General features: G+C 47.7%; 1 protein-coding gene and 1 long non-coding RNA gene across 6 annotated transcripts in view; one reads left to right on the top strand and one right to left on the bottom strand.

The window, feature by feature from the left end:
- Window positions 1-5,380: 5,380 nt before the first annotated feature.
- Window positions 5,381-17,377, top strand: part of Sesn2 (sestrin 2) — an 18,831-nt gene continuing 6,834 nt past the window's right edge. The window contains exons 1-5 of the mRNA XM_031378928.1: window positions 5,381-5,812; window positions 13,763-13,828; window positions 15,769-15,966; window positions 16,311-16,493; window positions 16,611-16,823. Of these exons, the coding sequence (XP_031234788.1) occupies window positions 5,723-5,812; window positions 13,763-13,828; window positions 15,769-15,966; window positions 16,311-16,493; window positions 16,611-16,823 (750 nt within the window). The 5' untranslated portion in view covers window positions 5,381-5,722. The remainder of the gene's footprint in view (window positions 5,813-13,762; window positions 13,829-15,768; window positions 15,967-16,310; window positions 16,494-16,610; window positions 16,824-17,377) is intronic.
- LOC116096764 lies at window positions 12,653-16,058 on the bottom strand. Of its 5 annotated transcripts, none has more exons than XR_004121101.1 (5): window positions 15,880-16,058; window positions 14,585-14,666; window positions 14,327-14,464; window positions 13,746-13,868; window positions 12,653-12,970 (listed from the first exon to the last, which is right to left on the bottom strand). It is a non-coding gene; the product is annotated as an uncharacterized LOC116096764 (long non-coding RNA). The 5 variants fall into 5 exon arrangements; XR_004121102.1 differs by having other exon boundaries at window positions 15,907-16,058; XR_004121103.1 differs by lacking the exon at window positions 14,327-14,464.

Genomic DNA, 17,377 nt, shown 5'->3' with positions numbered 1-17,377 from the left:
GCAGGGCGCTGCGTTTTAGACCAATCAGAGCCCGGTTGATAGGCAGAGCAAGAGGATTTAAAGACCTTTCGGGTCCCCTCAAAGGCCTCGGAGACTCGCTTGCCTTGTAAGCCTGGAAACACGCCTGGTCCTATCCCGAGCGTCGCTGCGGGCTCCTATTGGCTTGTTATAAAGCCCCGCTCACCTTCCTGCCCATTGGCCGCCGCGATTTACGTAAGAAGAGCCTGTTGCTGAGCACGGGAGGGGGCGGGGGTGATGCAGCTTTTGCTGAGGATACTTTGGGGAAAACAGCAATATAAATAACAACCCCGGCTGCCCTGTTGAAGGTTTCTTCTGCGTTACCTTTCGTTCTCACCACAGCCCTGCTTTGACACAGCAGGAAACGGGCAGAGAGAAATGTTCTGATTGCACACGGTTTAAAAAGCTAGGACTGCATCCACTCTTCACCCCCTCTGCCCATCAAGATAGGTAGTAGGGCCTGTTGGAGTGGAGTGGGAGAAAGAGGACACGATAGCAAACAATTTTTTTTTTTTAATTTAAATCAAGCCACTGGATCAGCCTGTTGAAAGTGTCGGTTGGCTGGACCTTAAGATCTGGTCTCCATGCCGCAGACAGATTTCCAAGGGTTTTTAGCGAATTCCTTCAATTCAAGAAGTATGAAAGCTTTCTTCTTGCCACACGATATTTACTTAGCCATCGCCTGTCTTCTTATTAAGACCTTGACGCCATGATTTGGGGCCTGACAATGGTCTGTACCATTTGGAGCTGCCCTGGAAGTCCTTTTCAGTTCACGGGGGCTGAACTATAGCAAGATCTGGCCTGCAGGGGGCGCTGTGGGCTCGCGCAACTGATCAAACTAGAAAAGTCCAGCTAATTGCCCCGAAAGCACCCAGAGTAGATTAGCTTTCATATTTTACTAAGAAGAATGAGCTTTTCCAAATTTGACGTTTTCTATCCAAAACATGCAGTTTAGGGAAGTGACTTTATCAAGACAAACACTAGTTCTCTGCACATTGACGGGAGAGCGATCTTCCGAACTTCCTCGATTTTGTAGATAAAGAAAACAGATTCAAGAGTTGGGACAGGAAGGGGCTTAATTTGGTGAATAGAGACAAAACCAAGCGTCTGAGTCGCTGTTAGGATCGTAGCTGACTCTGTTTCTGAAGATCTGTGACAACTCAAAGAGGTGAAGTCAGGGTTGGACCTCACACAATGCCTGCTTAATGAGTAAGTGAACGTGTGAGTAGGCGTCTGGTGGGTGTGTGGAGTGTCTCCTTTGGTTTTTATCAAGCCAATCGGAGCGAGAGAGGCTTCTTTCCTACAAGATTTCCCTGGGCAGAAACTGTGTTCTGCAACTGGGGAGCTGGAAGATAAGAGTTCAAAGGGGGAAAAAAAAACCCACAAGGAGTGCATATACCATCGTGCCTGGAATGGTTACAATGTAAATTCATTATAATAAAATGGCCCAAGAATTTGATGCCATAAAATTAATTCTGAAAAAAAAAAAATAGATGCGAATCCCGTTAGGTTCCTGGTCTGACAGGGTCTGAAATTGAAGAAGTCTCAAAAACCTTTCAGATCTGATCTAGACGCATCTTCAGGACTTCAATATGATTGAGGAATCAAAAGAGCTTTGGCCAATCAGTGGCTTTAACACGGCTGATGCAAGAGTCCAGAGAGTATGGCAACAGGAGGAAGAAGGAGACCTTGCCTGACCAAAATATGCAAGGCATGGGGGAGGGGCGGGGGAGGGATGCGTCCAACCAGTGTCTAGCACACCTCCCCATCCCTCATTGGGCTGGCAGCGTCACCAGCGTCTAGCCTAGCAACTCGCACACACTCCATGGTCAAAACTGTTTACTGAATGAAAGAGGGAGGGAAGCAGCAGATTTCTCTGAGCACAGCCAGCGATTCCCTCCACCTCCGCTGGTTGCTCTTGCTCAGGTTTCAGCTGTCAAACGGTAACTGACCTTCCCATAGAGGCCTTGCCACAGAGACGTGCTGACACACCCATTCTAGGCCACTTTACAGTTATGTCTCGTACTCCTAATTAATAGATCTGGTTTAGGCGTCAATTACAAGTGCCAGCCTGCCTCTTAGATGTTCACATCCTTCTCTCCTCACTGGTGGGGCAGAGTTTCTGCTGTGGTGTCATACAGCCTTTGAACGCATTGCACATTACTGAACCACCTAACCTCAGCCAGCACACCTCTTGAGAGCTTCAGTTTTGTCATCTGTCAAATGGGGACATAAAGGCTACTTGAGGAGGTTGTGGTGAGAGTTATAATGGGATCCTAGACTCTTTATTTATTTATTTATTTATTTATTTATTTTATTTTTTGTTTTTTCGAGACAGGGTTTCTCTGTGTAGCCCTGGGTGTCCTGGACTCACTCTGTAGACCAGGCTGGCCTTGAACTCAGAAATCCGCCTGCCTCTGCCTCCCAAGTGCTAGGATTAAAGGCTTTTTTTCTTTTTCTTTTTCTTTTTTTTTTTTTTGGATCCTGGACTCTTGTTAGTAGAGATGAATGCTGTTACAAAGTCTAGATATCAGCTGCTCTCATTCTTTAGGAGCTAGGTCACAAAAGACCTAAAAGCTTCCCCTTTAGAGTATTACTGTCTTCTGGTTTTCCCCACTAAATTATTTGTCTTGTAAATGTCTCTCTGAAGATCAGAAAGTCAATTTTCTTTTACTTTTAGAAAGGATCCCCTCATGTATGTAGCTCATGCAGGATCCTTGGTGATTTTTTGTTGTTGTTGTTGTTTAATATTTATTTATTTTATGTATGTGAGTACACTGTAGTTGTCTTCAGTCATACCAGAAGGAAGAGGGCATCTGATCCCATTACAGATGGTTGTGAGCCACCATACCAATGCTGGGATTTTTTTTTATTTTATTTATTTATTTATTTATTTATTTATTTATTTATTTTTGGTTTTTCGAGACAGGGTTTCTCTATATAGCCCTGGCTGTTCTGGAACTCAGAAATCTGCCTTCCTCTGCCTCCCAAGTGCTGGGATTAAAGGCATGCGCCATCACTGCCCAGCTAACTGATGTTTTCCACAGCATAATGCAGTCAAAACAAGATGGTGTCTTTGACAATCGGTTTTACCTTTCTAAATGGAAGTGTCTTCATACATAGCTGCTAATAAAGTCCATTAACTGGAAGAAAGAGGTAAGACTTGTAAACATGCTAATAAAGCTCCCTGTGTTTGGTAAACAGGGCCAGGAGGAGGTTAAAGGTATTGAGGAACAGGGGCAAGATGATTTTCAGCAGGGCTGAAGGTAGCTTTGGGAAGGAGGTATCTTGAAGGCTTCATTCAGGCCACCAACAGGATGAAGGCTCTGAAGGCTGCCTGTCACTTCAAGGAGAAGAACTTGCAGAGGAGTATCGAAAAAGTGGAAGGATCATGGGTGTGACAGATAAGACTGAAGATGTAGGTTGAAACATATCTTGGCAGGCCTTGAGGATCCACCTAGAGGTTTGACTTTATTCAGTAGCTGATGAAATACTACTGAAAAAAAATTTTAGCCTGGCTACTGACGTTATTGTTATCCGTTGGTCTGTCTGTGTGGTATTGGGTAGAGAACCCAAGGCCTTGGAATCCTAAGTGGACACTGTAACATTACCACCTATCTTCATCCCCTAGAGTATATGCATTTGTTTGTTTGTTTGGTTGGTTGGTTGGTTGGTTTTGCTTTTTTGAGACAGAGTTTCTCTGTGTAGCCCTGACTGTCCTGGCACTCACTCTATAGAATAGTCTGGCTTTGAACTCAGAGATCCACCCGCCTCTGCTTTCTGAGTGCTGGGATGAAAGGAATATACCACCACATCTGGCTGAGAGTCTATGTTTTTAAGGAGAAAGCTGAATCTGATATAGAGTTGTTTAGAGGAGAATTAACCCAAAGGGATATTCAGCCACCAAGGGTATATTATTAGAAGCACATTGTGCCGGGTGGCATAAGATAGAAAGAAAAAAAATGTCTAAATGTAGAAGCTGCCCTCAACAAGTTTATAATAAAAACTTTCAGAAAGACAAATACACAGAAAATGACAACACAGCCAGGTGGTGGTGGCGCACACCTTTAGTCCCAGCACTTGGAAGGCAGAGGCAAGTGGATTTCTGAGTTCAAGGCCAGCCTGGTCTACAGAATGAGTTCCAGGACAACCAACCAGGGCTACACAGAGAAACCCTATCTCAAAAAACTAAAAACTAAAATAAATAAATTAAATGAATAAATAAATAAATAAATAAATAAAATGACAACACAAGTTACAGTACAGAAAGTATTAAAATGCAGAGAGGAAGAGCTCAGGAGAGTACAGGTGAACTAACTGTCTTCCCTACAGAAGACATTAGACCAAGTCAGAAGATTATCTTTGGTATCCTAAGCCTAAACTCAAGAAGTTTCAGGCAGGAACTTAGATTAGTGGGCCCCAGCCCTGTCCAGGATTCTTTGACCAGAATGAAGAGAAACTTGAAACAAAAAGGAGAGGTTTGAAGAAAAATGGTGAAGGGAATGACTAGAAGTGAATGGGTGAGTCAAGCTTAAAGTGCTGAGGGATGAAAGACGTCGAGAGCCCGGAAGTCTTGAGGGTGAGTGTCTAGAAAAAAAGGATAAAAACAGAAACTAGGAGAGCACCCACGTTTAGGGAGTGGATGGAAAAAGAGGAGTCAGAGGGGAGTGGCCAGAGGGAGAGGTGAGAAATAGACCAAGCCAAAGTTACAAAGTTTCCAGGAGCGCCTGCAGGGTGGAAGACCAGAAAGAAGGAACCCAAGGCAGAGCAGAAGAAGGGACATTGTAGCAACAAAGATTGAGATTAAATTTGAGATTGCCAAGGGTATTTCAGTGAGGGCTTTTCCAGAGACTCCACAAATAAGGTGATTTCCTTGGTTTAGTGTTTCTGAAGGTGCAGATCTCTCAGGGCCTGAGGGGACAGGGTGGTGGCTCTCGGCCTTTAAATTTGCGGGATTTGATCTATAATTAGAACAACTGGATGTGGTTAGAACTCTCTGCAGCCCTAACCAGTCCCTCCAGGAACTGGAAAGCTGAAGAACTTACTCAGAAGGGATTTCACACCTGGCTGTCTGGCCCAGCCTCGTGAAGTCCCGTTTCATCACGCAGCCCTAATGACTCCCTGGGCTGTCACTCTCAGCTGGTATTGCCAGAGATCTGACTAACCCCCTTCTTGCAAAAGTTTGCGGCATCTGTGCGAGGCCAACTACAGCTCCCAGAGTTCCCAGGCGCTTGTCGATGCTGATTGGACGGACAGTCGGCTCCGGAGGGAGGTGTCGGCTCCGCCTTCCCGGGAAACAGGCATCTGATTGGCTGCGCCGTGGGACTTTTGTGTCCCCGCCCTCCCCCAGGGACCGCAGCGGGCTGACAGAGCCCGGCGAGCGCTGGCAGTTCCGTGGTGGGGATGGTGAGGAGCGCCGGCTTCGTGAGCAGCGCTGGCCACTGCGGACTTCCGAGGCACTCCGGGCCGTGAAAACCTCTGCGCCGCGGCCAACCTCAGGCCTCCGAGGCCGGCCGCAGTTCTCCAAGCTGGGCTGGAAGGAGTGTCTAGCGCGGTAGCGCCGGTTTTTCTAATCCCGAGAGACAGCCCGGGGATCCCGAGTTTCCCCGGCGACCCCTAGTCCCGGCCTCCTGTGCGCGCCGGACTCAGACCCCCTCGAGTGTCCCGGGCGCGGACGAGCCGCGGCCGGGTCCTGGCGTACACCATGATCGTAGCGGACTCCGAGTGCCATGCCGAGATCAAGGGCTACCTGCCGTTCACCAGGGGCGGTGTGGCCGGCCCCGAGACCCGAGAGGTAAGCAACAGCCGGGCGAAGCCGCTCTCCTCCAGCCACGGCCGAGCCTCGGGCTGACCCCGGCTAAGTCTGGTGCGCCCCCCGGGCTCAGGGTCTGAGAGCACGTAAGCTAGGTCTAGGGTTGCATCAACTGCAGCCTCCGCTCTCCCTCCTTCCCCTCCCATTGCCCTAGCTCTCTCTTCTTCCCCCCCGCCCCCCACCACCCTGGTAGGGAGGGGGCTGCGGAGCCCTCCCTGGCTCCTTCGGACTCCTGGCCAATGAGAGGGGACGCCTTCTCGTGGCTCTTTGGGTTTGTGCTCTGGTAGAGCGAGCGTCTTCAAGTCCAGGCAAATCCCGGCCGGAGAGACCGGACCACTCCTCCTCCCCGCCCCCTTCCGCAGATTCCCTTCCTCTCGGTGGGGGCAGGCGGGCTAGGAGATCTTTCTAGGATCGGTTTCTGGTCCTATCGCGAAGGACCAGCGAAGCGGGTAAACCACCTGGGACTGACCAGTGAAGGCCGATCCCCTTTCCCAGTCCTCACCTGCACCCCCGATCTGGAAACTAGTCCGGGTGCTTTATTGGGTCTGGCCGGCCGCCTGATCCTCGGCGGCCGCAGCTAGAGAGAGCTGGGGGGGGGGGGGGGGGGGGGGGGGGGGGGAAAAAGGCGGATAAGCCTTGGTCGCGATAGGCTGCTGCCTATTAAATTGTTCTGGGATCCTCAAAGTTTGTTTTGCTGTCTTCTCAGAGCGCAGAGGGACTTCGCAGGGAGGCAAGGTATAATGCCAGTATAACGCCCCCATCTTCCTCCTAGCAGCTTGGACAGTGGACATAGTCCATTTAAGGAGCATCTACTAGATGCCAGGATGTAGGTTTTTGTCTGACAAAGACAGCAAATACAAACCGTACTTTAACCCCATTTTACAGAATGAGAAAATTGAGGCCCGAAAAGGCCTAAAAGGGGCTTCTTTCACCTAGCCCTCGTTCTCTGGCCTGTGTGTGCTAGGATTTTGGAGAATGCTTGGCACTGCAGCAGATACTGTTCCTTTTTGATTTTCTAAGCTTAGAGCAGTGTGGAAGGTCGTCTATTCCTGGGGCTGGAAATGAGTAGAGTGTTAGTCCTGAGGTGTATGATCTTAAAATCAGCCCATGTCTGAGGAAATGTCATTTCTGGAGGGGTTTCCAGCCAGCCATCGGTGTGTCGCTTCTTCATTATGGTTTAGGAATCTGTATACAGAAAGGACGCGATCACTTTTGTCTGCCTTGTGAACAATGTTGTTTTTGTTAGTGAGTGCACTGGGGCAGTGAGGGAGGTGAGGGCGGGATTCCAGTCCCACCCTCCACTTTCTCACTGGGTTATCTCACCGGGGAGATCGCTTTGGATTGCAGTCTCTTATAGGGTATTTTGATAGTATCTCTAAGAGATGTTGGACAAATTAAAATACAAGCAAGTGCTTGAAGCAGAGTGCCTGGGACATATTTACTGCAGGGAACTATCCTTGTATTTAAAATGCTGGCTTCTGAAGACTGACTTAGCTGGCATCTCTCCCCACCCTCAGTGCCTCTCAAGGGACTTTCTGAGTCTATTCTCTTCTGTGGGAGGAAGAGAGCCTGCAGGGAAGAAAATCTCAGGTGGTCTGGGTAGATCTTGGGGAGATGCCTTAGAGGCAGCCCTACCCTCTCTGAGCCACGGTCTCACTCAGTCTGGCCTTTGCCTTGGGACTGTTTTCCTGCCTCAGCCTCCTGGGTGTTGGGATTACAGGTGTCCTCCAACACACTGGACTTAAGAAAGTCACTTTGCAGTATTGGGGAAAGCTGATCATGTTTGCAACATCTTTCTACATCTTCTACTCCTCGAGAATAGATGACCTTGAAGGTATCTGCTTTAAGTGGGACCGTGGGAAGATGGGACACCCACCCTCCTGGGACCCTGGGAAGATAGGACGCCCACCCTTCAGACCCTAGTGCTCAATACGAGGGCCAGATGGGTAGTCCTCACAACTGTTTCAGACCTTATATCAGAGCGAATTGGCCTTCAGATATATGCCTATCTCCAGAAAGTTCCAAGGGTCTGACTCTTGTCTTGGGTGGTATGTTTTCAAATTCTAGAATAACTTCCCCAAACATCACTTCCTCAGAAAAGCTTTTCTTTCTCCACCAGATGAGCACCTTTGAGTACTACTGCTTCTGGTCCCTTCTTCACAGTAAGCTAGTTCCATAAGCTAGGCCTTTCTTTTTGCCCTACCTCTGTTTCTGGGACTAGTTAGGAACCCCGTGCGGGGCTCGCTATTCTTGGCAACTAAGTGATTAACTGACCCTTGTCAGCTATTGAAGCTTTGGAATTCCATATGACCTGTGCTAGGCCAGAAGGGGACCTTTCTGAGCTTTGGTCACTTGTCTTTAAAGAGGGGACAACAAGTTCTGTTTCTCTCAGGGTGGTTGAGAGGATTTAAGGTGCCTGTGAGATGAAATATGTAAAGCATTTTAGCCTGGGCCCCAGTTCAAGCTGTCTGCCACTCTGCTGGCCTGCTCCTTCCAGGCTGGGTAGAAGTTTGGGGCAGCTTGTATGGCTTCTCCTCCAGACTCTTATCTGGATCCAGCTGACAGGTAGTGAGTAGGCCTTCCCAGCTGACAGTATGACTTAGCAGGTGTCTGTCTGTAGGTGAGTCCTGGGGCTGGCAGACTCCAGAGAACAAAAGACTAGGCTTCTTGGAGGGACCAATGCAGCTGGTGAATGGCACTCTGGGAAGTCAGTCTGTGCTGGGTTTAAATCCCTAGGTCTGGTGCCATTTCCAGAAACTGTTATAGAATAGAAACGGCTCAGTTTGGGTTCAAATTACACATTAGACACTTGTTAGTTGATGCTTCATTTTTAGACATTGAGTTGGTTCCCTATAACCTTCAAACAGATGTGGATTAGATGTATATAGGACGAGAGCCTCTGAGTATAATAGAAAAGTTAGTCTCTAGGAAGCACTTGAGTGATGAGCCAGGCACCAGGCTTCTAGGCCATTAGTTCCTTTCAGATGCACTAAAGACCTAGCGAGTCCTCCCAGAGGACTGTCCAACTTTTACGGTTGTTGCTCCTTTCTTTACTCATATGAGCAGGTGACTTGCCAGGTCTGGGTTTCCCTGTCTTTGTCTCCTGTGTTGGAATCATACCTTCATCAGGTGTGCCAAACCTGTCCTTTTCAACATGGCAGCCAGCCCCTAGCCTCACCTGCCAGAATTTAGAGCTGGTAACTCCAGGCATTGCTAACACATATCTGTAATCAGTATGAAAAAGGCTAAATTAGGAATCCAGTCATAAGTTCAAGGTTACGGGTTGACTTCTAGGCTGCCTGTGCTCCAAATTGAGACCTTGTCTCACAAACAACAAAAGGAAATTTAGAACTAATGTGGTGCGATGGCACAGGGAGATTGAAAGTTTCAGTCCAGACTGGACTACATAGTGACACTTCATCTTAGGAAACTAACTAGTAATTAAGGGAAATTCAAGTTAAGTTAAGCAAAAAAGTCAACATTCCTTGCTGTAGAAAAATTTCAACCGCTTAGGCCTGAAGAATGGCTCTGGACCGCCCTGTGTGTTAGACAGTGCAGATACAAAAAGTCCCTCATAAATAGAAAGTTGTATTTGTACTCTTTTTTTTTTTTAAAAGAGTTAGTTTGTTTTTAATTATGTGTGTATGTGGATATGTGCACATGTGTGCGGGTGTCCAAGGAGACCAGGAGAAGTTGGATCATCCTCTGGAGCGGCAGTGAGCCACCCAGCGGGGGTGCTGAGAACTGAAATTGGGTCCTCTGCATGAGTAGCAAGTGGTCCTCGCCACTAAACCATCACTCCAGCCCCTGAAGTTCTATTGGTCTAGGGTATTAGACACAGGAGTAAGGACAGGGAACTAGACCCAGTGTGTGCCCTCCAGGCTAGAGTCCCCGAGGAAGGTGTTGTGAAGGACTTTCTGAATTCCTAAGGCTGTGAGCAGAGATGAGGCCTTGGCTGTTGAGAATGGAGAATGGCTTCCAGGTTTGGAGGCACCCAGTCTGTATTCACCTGTCTTACTTCCTGTCTAGCTGAGGGACCAGAAGTGGCATGGACCCCTCAGAACCTTACTTCTTGGGTGTAAAGCTTTAGTTGTAGCTTCTACCATCTAGTCTAGATCATAGTCCATGTGAAATCAGTGCACACTCCAGTGGAACCATACCTACTCACATTATAATTCAACATTATCATTGACTGTCTATCCCAGGGAATGGGAGGAGGGCTGGCTTATTGTCACCTCTCGCCAATGAGACCTGGCTCCTCCAGCTTCCCATGGACTTGCCCAGATGTCAAGGTTAGGGGAACATTTGGGATATCAGAGACTCTCCAGTGTCCCCTGTGGCTGAACACTGGTCCCCTCTATCTTGACAGGCTCCTCCACTGCCTTTTCAACCAATTCAAAGGTCACCTACCACCCCAGTAGGTTTTCCTGTACTCTTAAACTAACATACCATACTTGTTCCCAACCTGTCATTACTCAGTTCTGTCTCATCCCTCTCCTCTGATTGGAAGGCCTGTTCATCATTTGTCCGCCTTTCTCTGCGGTACCTAAAATTATATATGAAGGCTGGCTGGGAGTTTGTCTTTGCGCTGTTGTATTCATACTGCCTGTAATACAGTCATCAAAAAAAAAAAAAGAATCATCAAATGAACAGATTAAATCTGATTCTACCTGGGAAACAGCTCTGGGCTCTGTACCTGACAGAGTGATCGGTAAATAAACTACGAGACCAACTGTGCCTGCCCCACCCCCCACTTCCTCTCTGTGTGGATTGCTGGAGGTGGGACTTTGGTTTCTGTAATTTAAAAAAAAAAAAAGCCTCACAAAAGGATGCTAATGGACCACTGGGCTGAGAAGCTCTTGTTTAAAATAACAATGAAATTAAAGACAAGGGACTCTCCCTGGTGGGGGTGCTGAGGTAAACTGTGGCATAGTCCTATTGAATCCTCCTGACTACCGGGTGAAAATCCCTTTATTCCAGGAGGAAACTGAGGCGCGCTGAGCTGACTGGTGGGTGGAGCTATCAAAAAAAAAATTTTTTTTTTGTGTGTGTCTGTGTGTGTAAGCTACTCGTGACTACTTGAGCTAAGATTTCAGTGTCCTCTCTGGCAACACTACAAAAGAGCTACGGCCCAGCCCTCGAAGCTCCTATCTTTAACTGTACTCTACATTTTTTTGTTTATTTTGCTGGGAAATACTGATAGGTTTAGAACCTAAGAGTATCTGCCTTGCCTGGCTCTTGGCTCAGAGGACCGGGGGCTGTTCCCTGTCCCCTCCCCCACACATCTAGGGGCCCTTAGTCCTCTGCTGGTGCCACTGTGGGTTTTCTTTTTCTCTTTTTAATTTAATTCTTTCTCTCTTCGAATTTTAATATTTGCTCATCCAACCCCCAACCTCCGCAATGGTTTTATTTGTTTCGAGGCAACACCTCACCGTGTAGCCCAGGCTGCCCTCAAACTCCTGATTTCCAATCCTCTTGCCTCAACCTCCCCAGTGCTGGCATAACAGGTGTCTGGCCTAGTTCCACTGCGCTTCCATCTGCCCTCGGGTCCTGTAGAGAGAGGGAGGCCCAGGCTGTGGAGTCAGCAGTTCTTATCTCCCAGACAGAGCTGTTGGGCTTTTTCTCAAGTGAGGGAGGAGGGGAAGCTGTAAAGGGAGTGCTTGGGTGGCTGGTGGAGTACTCAGGAGGCACAGGCAGGGGGATCTCTTGAGTTCAAGGCCAGCCTGCTCTATAGAGTGAGTTCCTGGACAGCCAGGGCTACACAGAGAGACCCTGTGTCAAAGGGGGTGGAGTGGGGGGACAGAGAGGGGAGGAGAGCAAAAGAAAGTAGTGGATGAAGCGGGCCAACCCTCCAGAATCAGACCCGGAAAGCCTAAGCAACCACACAGCAAATTTGCATCAAAACTAATATATATACCTAGGCCTCTGGGCTCCTTATTTGTTTTTTTCCCTTGTTATCTTGTAGGCTCCTAGTCTCCTTCAGAGACTTTTTTTGTTGTTGGCTTTTGTTGTTGTTTTTATTTTTATTTATTTATTTATTTATTTATTTATTTTGAGACGGGGATTTTCTGTGTAGTGCTGGCTGTCCTAGAACTCACTCTGTAGACCAGGCTGGCCTTGAATTCAATAATCTGTCTGCCTTTGCCTCCCAAGTGCTGGGCCCTTTAGGGTGACAACAATGGCAGTTTTGGCCACTTAAAAAAAAAAAAAAGAGTATCCAGGTGGTGGTGGTACAGAGGCAGGCTGATCTCAGAGCCTGGTCTAAAGCCTGTCTTGAAAGGACAGATAGATAGATAGATAGATAGATAGATAGATAGATAGATAGATAGATAGATAGATAGATAGATAGAGGCTCAAATATAGTTTTGAGTCCTTGAACATCTGAGATCCTAAGTCTGGATCTTACCAGGAGAAAGGGCTCAGGGGACGGTCTTTTGTAGTGAAGGCAGAACTGTTATTTGGATCAATTATGTCAAGGCTGGTGGTATGGAGAGCGCCACACCAACATTCAGACACTAGGTGAATAAATAGAATGTTCTCCCAGGCCTCATATCAAGGAATGGGAGAAGTGGCTTCATTGAATACATAGCTTCGACTCAAAGAAGCTGAAGTCAGAATAGCTGCCACCCCCAGCCTGCACATCCTCCTTGGAGCCCCCCCACCACCACACCCCCATGCCATTGCTTTCTGTTTTTATTCACAGAATGACCCGGCCCCACTCTCCACAAAATGTGGTGTGGGAACAAAGCAACTCAAAAGAGGCCTTGAGGCCTTAGCGGACAGTGTTTGTTTGTGGTAGCAAAAAAGTTCTGGGCTCAGGACCTTGGAGAACTATCAAGTCCCAGAGGGGGTGGGGCTTGGCCACTCATTTATCTGGTAGGCTTTGGTAAGGGAAGGTGGGTTGTAAGGATCAGGTTCACACTTGAGAAAATTTGGTTGCAGGGTGGATACTAGGTAGTGGTTGGTTAGGACAGGGCAGGGTCGTGCAGGCAGGAACAGTTGGTGAGACTGAGAGCGGAGATAGCCTAGAAGCTGTGGAGAGAAGGATAAACAAATGACTGTTTGCTGGGCCTCGAGGGGTGCGGCTCAGGGTAGAATGTGCTCAGCATGCCAGGGGTGCCGCCTGGGTTCATCCTCAGCCTTGAAGAAAAGACAAAGAGAAAAGGAACTGGTCATCTGAGAAGCATGGAAGCTTCGAAGCTTCGTAGGCATGGAGGGAGGGAACTGGCTTTGGAATAGAAAGGGTTCTTATTTGAAAAGAGTCGTCCCCTCAGCCCCAGAGAGTGTTTCATTGCGTAGTCCTGGCTGTCCTGGAACTCACTCTGTAGACCACGCTGGCCTCGAACTCACAGAGATCTACCTGCCTCTGCCTCCTGAGCGATGGGACTAAAGGAATGCGCCACCACTTCTGGCCTAATCTCTTGTTTTTAAAAACGCATGTGTTCATAAATCACAGCTTGTGTGTTGAAGGTCAAAGGACAGCTTGTAGGAGTCGGGCCTCTTTCTACCATGTGGGTGCCCAGGGATTGAATTCAGGTCTTTACACTCACCCACTGAACCATGTCTTTGCCCTCTGTAAAGAATTCTTTCTACTATACAAGTCCTCTGGGACCACAAAGACACTGGCCTTCTGGGGACAAGCCACAGAAAGCTGTTGTTTCCTGCCTTGGGCCCCTCCCATCCAGCCAAGCTGTATTTCTGGATCCTGGCTGAGTTCCTGAGCAGGTCAGCCTTGATGAGCTTTCTTTTCTCTTGCCTATTTGCTATGCAGGGATCTAAGTGTTCCCCTGCTCCTCCATTTGGGCTATACCCAGAAGATAGTTTAGAAACTCAGTGTCATTCAGGGTTAAAGAAGGGGGCTAGAGAGCTCACTGTAAGTCCTCTCCATCCATCCTCCCTTCTGCCAAATAACCACCTTGTGTTTCCCTGCAGGAGCATCGGGAGGGCCAGGCTCGGCGAGGCCCTCGAGGGCCCAGCGCCTTCATCCCAGTGGAGGAGGTGAGTTTGGAAGTGGGGGCAGTTAGGGGGTCTTCAGTCCCTAGGAGCAAAGGACAAGGTACATAGAAATGGGAAGCTCAGGATCTTTTCTTTCCCTGTTCCTGATTTATTTAATTTCTCTAAAAAGCTCTTGAAGCTGAGCTGTTCTCAACCTCATTTTCTGCCAAGGAATGGGTTCAGACAGATGAAATGATAGCACAACATGGCCACACTAGAGGCTCCCAAAGCGGAGCTTATCTCTTTTGCAGTGTAAGAGGAACACAAACCCACTGGAGTTTCAGCCTGTGCCCAAGCATTTTTAAACTCACATAGTGTTCTTGTATTTTACTTTTTCTGCTTATAAATAATTTGTCTTTTATTAAAAAAAAAGAAAGGAAAGAAACAAGAGGCCTTGGAGTTCATCTAGATTAGAATCCTGTTTCTGTCGTTTATCAGATCTGTGGTTTCAAGCAGACCTGGTTTCTCCATCTATTAATGGAGGAAAATAATAGTGTTCACCTCACAGGACAAGTTCAGACACTCAAGGAGATTCATAATTGGGTATATCTGTTAGATGAATGAATCAGGGCTGGGGATGTAGCTCCATGACAGAACACTTGCTTCCAATGCACAAGGCCCTGGGTTTGGTACCCAGATCTACAACAAACAAACAGACAAACAAACAAGTACGTAAAATAAGTAAGTAAATAAGAAAAGGAAGAAGAAAAGGGGGAAGAGGGCTATGATATAGCTCACTGCAGATGTCAGAGTGCTTACCTGCCATCTACAAAAAGCCCTGGCCCAGACCCTTAGCTCCACATAAGCTGGCCATGGTAGCATATGCCTGTCATCTGACCACCTGGGAAGCAGAGGCAAGAGGATCAGAACTTTGAGGCCAGCCTGAACTATATGAGACCCTGTATCAAAAAACAAAAAAGTCAATAAGGTTAAAAAGTTCTGCATGAATGCTCGCTTCAGCAAAAACTCTACATGAAAACTCTACATGAAAAGACACATAGAACATTCAAACTCGTCTATACTCTCTCCTACCCTCCAGGCTGTCTGCATCTGCCATCTTTTTAGAATAGAAATTCTGTGAAGCCAAGAGAAACTATGTATTCAGTTCTTATTGCTAAGGATTGAGCTCAGGGCCTCATGTATGCTAAGCATTCATTTTACTGACCCACACTCTCCAGTCCCAGCAACCATTCAGCATTGCCTAAGTCTTCATAAATAAAAGGGAGAAAGAAGCCAGCAGTGGTGGCACACGCCTTTAGTCCCAGTGGTCAGAAGGCAGAGGCAGGCGGATTTCTGAGTTTGAGGACAGCCTGATCTACAGAGTGAGTTCCAAGACAGCCAGGGCTATACAGAGAAACCCTGTCTCAAAGAAAGGAAGAGAAAAAAAGGGGAAAAAAAAGAATAAGGGAAAAGGTCAGAGGAAACACAGTGGTAAGGGTATTTGTCTAGCTGTGAGGCCCTAGGTTTGATCCTCAGCACTGAAAAAAATATTTTCATTACAGAATAAAAATAGGGGAAAATTGAACTGTAATCTCCTAGCTGTTTTGAAAATTGAGTTAATGGGAAGTATTATATGAAGCATAATATGAAGTATTTGGATAGCATAGACATGTAGTAGACATTATATAAGCTGCCTAATAGTGATTGCTTAATCAGTTTCTTTCCGATGTGGTTGGCAAATATATATTTATTTATATTTATATACAGATATATAAATATATTTTTATATATTTAAAAGGTATATATTTATATATAGATATATAAATATATTTATATATTTAAACTATATTTATATATAAAATATAACTCTATAATTATACACACACACACACACACACACACACAAGGGCCAGGGCCCTGTTCATATCTATATATGAACAAAGAAGAGGTTGGTCGGTATGGAGGAGCAGGAGGAAACTTATGCATTCCTCTTTGCCTGGCAGATCCTTCGGGAAGGAGCTGAGGGCCTGGAACAGCACCTGGGGCTTGAGGCCCTGATGTCCTCAGGGCGGGTGGACAACCTGGCGGTGGTGATGGGTCTACACCCCGACTACCTTAGCAGCTTCTGGCGCCTGCACTACCTGCTGCTGCATACGGATGGGCCCCTGGCCAGCTCCTGGCGCCACTACATTGCCATCATGGTAAGTCTGTCGGGGCTTGGTGCTTGCAGGGGTGACCAAATGGTGGTTCCGGCTTCAGATTCATTTGGGGACTCCCGTGAGTTGATTTTTTTTTTTTTTTTAGGTGAAGAGGAAGTGTCTAGCTTTATTACATCATGGAATTTTAGGTTTTCAAGAGAGGCATCTTTAGGGGTATACTTTACAAATGGGGAAACTGAGGGAGGAAGGGGTCAGCTGACCAGCAAGCTGGTAGCAGAGCTGATGTTAGAACATAGAATTTCCTGCCTCTTAGATCCCAAGGGAGTCTTCCCAGAATGGGGCACAGAAGGAAGGTGACTCAGGCTCATTGACCCCCTCCCCCACAGGCTGCTGCCCGACACCAGTGTTCTTACCTGGTGGGTTCCCACATGACTGAGTTCCTGCAGACTGGCGGTGACCCCGAGTGGCTGCTGGGCCTCCACCGGGCCCCTGAAAAGCTCCGCAAGCTCAGCGAGATCAACAAATTACTGGCCCATCGGCCATGGCTTATCACCAAGGAGCATATCCAGGTATGATCGGTAGGGAGAGTTGGGATCCCTGAGGAACCCTACGGGCTGGGCTGGGGCAGCCAGGGGCAGCTAGGGGCAAGCACTGAGTGAGCTTGTCTGTCTCTCCCTCCCTGCTAGGCCTTGCTGAAGACTGGCGAGCACAGCTGGTCCCTGGCCGAACTCATCCAAGCGCTGGTCCTGCTTACCCACTGCCACTCTCTGGCCTCCTTTGTGTTTGGCTGTGGAATACTTCCTGAGGGAGATGCAGAGGGCAGCCCTGCCTCACAGGCACCTTCACCTCCCAGTGAGCAAGGCAGCCCCCCAAGTGGTGACCCATTGAACAACTCAGGGGTAAGCCGTGGTCCTGGGTGTTGGTGTGGGGAGAAAAACTGGTGTGGCCTCTGCTCTGGGAATAGAAACCCTTGCCTGCTTCCCCATCTCTCCATGGTGAGAGAGTCCAGCAAACTTGCCTGGCTTTCAAAAGTTTCTTTTATCTGTTACTTGGGGATAAAGACTTAGCTACAGTGGGTTGTAAGGAGTAAGCCACGGGTGCTTGGCCAGACTGCAGTATGCAGCCTTTTAGGATTGAAGTCAGCTGGTATTTTTTGTTAGTCTGTTGAGATAAGCTTGGAATGGCCTGGAACTTACCGTGGAGTCCAGTGGTTCTGAGCAGACAGGCTTGCATCATCACACCAGCTGACCTTCGTTATTGTTTGTGGATGTCTTAGGGTTTGCTTTGTTATTTTGAGATGGGCTATTAACTCTGTGGCCCAGGCTAGCCTCAAACTCATGGTGACTGCCCTCACTCTCCCACCGCTGTGAGCCATCATATCTGACTTTTGGTTTTTTCGAGACAGGGTTTCTCTGTGTAGCCTTGGCTGTCCTGGAACTCACTTTGTAGACCA

This window comes from Mastomys coucha, unplaced genomic scaffold (assembly GCF_008632895.1).
Source record: "Mastomys coucha isolate ucsf_1 unplaced genomic scaffold, UCSF_Mcou_1 pScaffold18, whole genome shotgun sequence".
NCBI classification, from domain to species: domain Eukaryota; kingdom Metazoa; phylum Chordata; class Mammalia; order Rodentia; family Muridae; genus Mastomys; species Mastomys coucha.
The sequence above is the reverse complement of the archived record's forward strand: the minus strand, read 5'-3'. Positions and strand labels throughout refer to the sequence as shown.